Source organism: Vicia villosa, linkage group LG4, assembly GCF_029867415.1.
Source record: "Vicia villosa cultivar HV-30 ecotype Madison, WI linkage group LG4, Vvil1.0, whole genome shotgun sequence".
In the NCBI taxonomy this organism is placed as follows: Eukaryota; Viridiplantae; Streptophyta; class Magnoliopsida; order Fabales; family Fabaceae; genus Vicia; species Vicia villosa.
Window position 1 is genome coordinate 12,499,712 of NC_081183.1, and position 5,283 is coordinate 12,504,994.

Here is a 5,283-nt window from a genome sequence, read left to right on the forward strand (position 1 = left end):
ATGTTCTGAGTAACCATTCGCAGCAAGATGAAGTGTTGTCATGGTAAGTGCACAAGACAATATTATGAGACAATCCTCAATTATGTTTGATTTTTGACAATGTTTTGTTTGTTGCTTTTGAAAAACTTTCGTTGTTTGAATGATTCATGTCTACACCGTGCACCCTTATACATGTTAGTCAAACATGTACAATTAATTGAACATTAAAGAAAATATGCACAAACAAACACATTTAAATTCGTTAGAGTTGTAGTTAGTAAAAATTAAGAATGAAGATTCATATGATACAAAAAATTTATATATTATAATGAATGCATACAACTTATCACAAGTTGTTCCTTTAATTTATTTCTTCTCTTTTTTGTTGTAGTGTGAGAATGGTGTTGGTAAGAGGTAAATTTATATTCTCAAAAATAAATGTATAGATATGTAGATGTGAGTTTATTGTATTTAAGTTAGTGACTGAATTCAATTAATCTACTCAATATTGAAAGAAATTGAAATATTGCATCGAGAAATTTACTCAACATCAATTGCATTATATAATAGAGGCAATGCCATACAAAAATTACAAAATATTTTGAAATACAAAAAAGAAAAAGCTGTGGTGTGGTGTGAGGGAAGGATCCCTTGCTCAAAAGAGCATACTCAACACCAAAATATTCAACTCACATTATTGCAAAAAACCAAAAAAATATCAAGCACAACCATTGTGTGATTACATAGATTCTACTTTCTCAACACCATTTACTTGCCACTTGCAAGCTGGTTGCGGATGAGTTTTGTGGCCGCAACCATGTTTGTGAGGGCAGGATTCACCTCGGTGTACTTGCGAGTCTTGAGACCGCAATCAGGATTGACCCACAAAATGTTGGTCTCGAGCACAGCAAGCATCTTGTTCATCCTATCAGCAATTTCTTCGGTTGGTGGTATTCTTGGGGAGTGAATGTCGTAAACTCCAGGGCCGATTCCAGCTCCATACTTAACTCCATCGCGGAACACCCTTAGGAGCTTTTCGTCAGAGCGAGAATTCTCAATGGTGATCACATCAGCATCCATGTCAATGATTGAGTGGATGATATCATTGAAGTGAGAGTAGCACATGTGTGTATGGATCTGAGTAGTATCCTGCACACCAACATTGGTGATCCTGAAGGCATGGACAGCCCAGTCCAAGTATTGAGCTTGTGCCGCTTTCCTCAATGGTAGCCCTTCTCTCAAGGCAGCCTCGTCGATTTGGATAACAGTGATACCGGCTTTTTCAAGGTCTTCGACTTCATCCTTGATAGCCAAAGCAATCTGATAGGTAGTCTCGGATCTGTAGAACGATGATTACGGTACAGCGTTAACAATAAAGAGCATAAACTGATTAAAATTTAGAGTTTTTCACACCATGTTAAGATGAGTCTGAATTTATACCTAGGCTGGTCATTTCGAACAAAGGACCAATTGAGAATGGTGACGGGACCGGTAAGCATTCCCTTCATTGGACGTTTGGTCATGCTCTGAGCAGTAGATGACCAGAAGACAGTCATTGGTTTGGGACGGCTCACGTCACCGTAGATGATCGGTGGCTTCACGCAGCGAGATCCATAAGATTGCACCCAACCATTAACAGTGAAGGCAAAGCCTGACAATTGCTCACCAAAGTACTCAACCATATCGTTTCTCTGCAATGAAAGGCAGCAAAACAGTTAATCGGAAGTACAATTAGGAATCGACATTATCATAATGAAGTGCGTAAAATCTTGCAATAGTATGAGAACTAACCTCAGGCTCTCCGTGTACAAGGACGTCAATATCGAGCTTTTCTTGGAGTTCAACGACTTTACGGATTTCCTCTTTAATTTCTTTAACATACTCTTCCTCTGAGATCCTGTAAAAGAAAAACAAGGTTAGAGTCAATAAAAACACGGAAAATGGTGAAGAAAGCCGAGCCAAGCTATCAGTTACGGGTATATCTTACTTGTTAGCCTTGTATTCACGTCGCACCCTTCTCAATTCAGGAGTCTGAGGGAAGGAACCAATGGTAGTGGTTGGAAGGACGGGAAGGTTGAGCTTCTTCTGTTGTGCGTCGAGTCTGGTGCTGACGTTTGTGGCACGGCGATGGTCAGAACCCTTCAATGCAGCAGCCTGCGAGGGAAAAATAAAGGATGTCATAACTAACACTAGAATGAATTTCGTGATTCTGATTAAAAAAACGATGAGTCGAACACTCACAGCCTTCTGAACAGCCTCGTTAGTCACTCTCGGAGAGGTCTTTCTTGAAGCCAGAGCTGCGGAGTTAGAAGAGAAGAAGGCATCGTCTTTTTGACCAGCCAATGCATTGGCCAATGCATTTACTTCAACAACCTTTTGGGCAGCAAAAGCTAGCCATGATTTAATCTCGTTATCCAACTTGGTCTCGTTAACGAGATCAACAGCGGTGTGGAGAAGTGAACAAGAGGTTGACACAACTAGTTTATCTGCACACATTTTTTAAAACAGTTTAATTAAGCTCTCATCATTTAAGGCTTATGTAAGCTGAAAACAGCTTATGGACTTCAAACAGCTTAACAAGTACTTAAATCAATAGGTAAGTCTTAAAAGAAAAGTCTGACAAAATTTTCATGAAATGCTTGTTTTGACGAAATACCTTTTCCGACGACGTTCTCGAGCCCGTTTAATGTAATCAGAGAAGCAGTGAGATCATTAGCCCAAATGTTCCTTCCGTCAACAACTCCAGCGAACAAATATTTTCCGCTAGGAAATCCACCCTTGATCAAATCAACAGTCTTAGCTCCACGGACTAAATCAACTCCGAATGCTGTAACGCCGGGCAGACTTGTGAGCGTCTTGTATGCGTCAGCAGGAATGTCGGCAAAGTAGGTCTCAACGAGAACATTTAAACCAGATAAAGAGGAAGCAAGATCTGAGTATGCTGCAGTAAATGCATGCAACTTGTGAGGTTCAAGATCCAAGACAAGTGTAGGCTCGTCGAATTGAATCCATGAAGCACCAGCTGCCTTAAGATCCTCCACAACTTCCCTGATTTAATAATAATAATAATAATAATAATAAGCAAGTTAGAGAAGTAACATGGATATAGGCCTTGTGCAGATAAAAAGCCTAATTAAGCGCTTATCATTTAAGTACTTCTCGATAAGCTAGATTCTTACTTGTAGACAGCAATGACTTTAGGGAGGAGAGTAAGAAGATCAAAGGATGGATCAACACCGTTCGCAGGCTTGGATAGCAACAAGTATGTTACGGGGCCGACAAGGACCGGAATTGTGTCTACTCCAAGCTGAAAGCAAAATTAAAGTAAAGATCGGTAAACACGAGAAAAGAATCCCGCATACGATGCAAAAACCATCATCACAAGTTAATCCAAATTACTATAAATGCATACCGCCTTGGCTTCCTTGTACTCATTCACGGCCTTGTGAGAAGCGTAAGTGAACTTCGTATCAGGTCCCAATTCAGGGACAATGAAGTGGCTGAATCAGCGCGCGTAAACACAGAATTTCAGTAATTAGGTCATTATCATAAGCATTGAATCATTATGAACAATATGAGCCATCATCACTTACTAGTTGGTGTCGAACCACTTGGTCATCTCCATGGCAGGCACGGTCGCATTACCTCTGCCCATGGAGAAGTAGGTATCAAATCCAATCTCACCGCCGGTCCATCCGTATCTTGGTGGAACGGCACCGAGCATGGCGGTGGTATTGAGCACCTGATCGTAGTATGCGAAAGTGTTGCTAGGGATGTACTTGATCCCGGCACTAGCCATCTGTTTCCAGATAGATGCCCTGAGATCAGCAGCCACCTTTTCCAAATCCTCGGCGCTGCTCTTCTTATCCCAGAATGACTCGAGGGCGAACTTGAGCTCTCTCTTGGGGCCCATGCGAGGATATCCAACAATGTGTGATGCCATTTTCTGCAACACCAGATAAAAATTGATCAGAAAAATCTCAGTCCTCTATGTTTCATAAATTCCGATACACACAAAAACACAAAATCAAAAGCTAGATCACTTTTTCATAAATTCACATAGTCATTACAATTGGTAAATCAAAACCATATGATGAAGATCAGATGATTCATATTTTTGATTTACATCCGATATGAAACTCCGATACACACGAACACCAAACACGTCACATACACTGATATAACATATAACATGTCCGTGACTCCGATTGAGGCTGCGGCATATGAGTTTTCAATGCCTCAGTTACCGCAACCATTACTGCGATAATCGCCTATTAAAACCTTATAGCACATGATCATTGAATATTAGTTTTATTTCAAAAAAATTCTATGAAAATCCATGTTTAGGTTTTAAAAAATTGCCTGTTACAACGAAAACCGCCGCAACAAAACCGGAATACCAATACCCTTATTAACCGATTTTATGAAAAAGTCACACATGTACCGACCATAATCAATGTCACAACACCTTTACGTGATCGCAACAACCGCGACCGTTATTTAAAACCTTAATCCAGTTATAGATCAATAAAAACATACAACAAGAGATCTAAAAACCAGAATTACAAAAACATATAGAAAGCGTATTAAGCAAGTTATCATTGAGATAAACATAATAATTACCAGTAATAATAAAGAATAATGATAATGTGAAATGAAAGAAAAGTGGTAAAATTATATGAAATGAGAGAGAATATAAGGAAGGAGTGTAGCGAGAAAACAAAGAAGATTATGTGAAGATTATATAGAAATATGAATGTGTAAAAGAGAAGAGAAAGAATGAAAAATGGATGAATGAGAGTGAGAGTCTCAGGTACCTTTGATTTTGTGAGAGAGAGACTAGTTCTTACTATTTTGTGAAATGAGAGAGAATGGTGCGAGTGAAATGGAGTGAAGTTAGGAGTATTTATAGTTATTTCTTAGTTTATGGTTGCTTTGTTTTGGTGTCTAAATCCAACTACTCCCATTCCACCACCCAACTTCTCTCTTTCCTACTCAACAAACATACCACTTAATTAATCATCTTTTTCTTTCTTTTCTTTTTTTTTTTATAAATATTTTCTACTTATAGTTGCTTTGTTGGTGTTGCTTATTGTTGGAGTTGGACATCTTTAGGGGTGATTTTTGTTTAATTTGAATAAAAAATGGGTGAAAATTATATAGATTTTTGGATATGTTAGTTTATTTTAATGATTAAATAATATATTAATTAAGAGGTAAAAGTTATTAAATTAAAAAAGTATCGGTTAACATAAGAAGAGCTAAACAAATTGCAACAAGAAAAAGAAAATGTATGATAGAGAA

The 5,283-nt window shown here is 38.4% G+C and overlaps 1 protein-coding gene across 2 annotated transcripts; it reads right to left on the reverse strand.

The window, feature by feature from the left end:
* Nucleotides 1-518: 518 nt before the first annotated feature.
* On the reverse strand, nt 519-4,938 carry LOC131594518 (5-methyltetrahydropteroyltriglutamate--homocysteine methyltransferase-like). Of its 2 annotated transcripts, none has more exons than XM_058866676.1 (10): nt 4,797-4,938; nt 3,573-3,925; nt 3,392-3,479; nt 3,159-3,286; nt 2,636-3,027; nt 2,221-2,465; nt 1,967-2,133; nt 1,771-1,876; nt 1,420-1,670; nt 519-1,318 (listed from the first exon to the last, which is right to left on the reverse strand). In XM_058866676.1, exons 2-10 carry the CDS (start codon nt 3,920-3,922, stop codon nt 748-750), a joined length of 2,298 nt encoding a protein of 765 aa, XP_058722659.1. In that variant the 5' UTR covers nt 3,923-3,925; nt 4,797-4,938; the 3' UTR covers nt 519-747. The 2 variants fall into 2 exon arrangements, with proteins under 2 accessions (XP_058722659.1, XP_058722660.1); XM_058866677.1 differs by lacking the exon at nt 4,797-4,938 and adding an exon at nt 4,603-4,704.
* Between the last annotated feature and the right edge of the window lie 345 nt (nt 4,939-5,283).

Excerpts from the sequence above, each read along its gene's own strand:
- LOC131594518 (XM_058866676.1), bottom strand. The coding sequence starts at position 3,922 with ATGGCATCACACATTGTTGGATATCCTCGCATGGGCCCCAAGAGAGAG. Across the intron at positions 3,287-3,391 it reads AGTACAAGGAAGCCAAGGCG|CTTGGAGTAGACACAATTCC; the intron begins GTATGCATTTAT and ends TTTTGCTTTCAG. Across the intron at positions 1,671-1,770 it reads TTGTACACGGAGAGCCTGAG|AGAAACGATATGGTTGAGTA; the intron begins GTTAGTTCTCAT and ends CTTTCATTGCAG.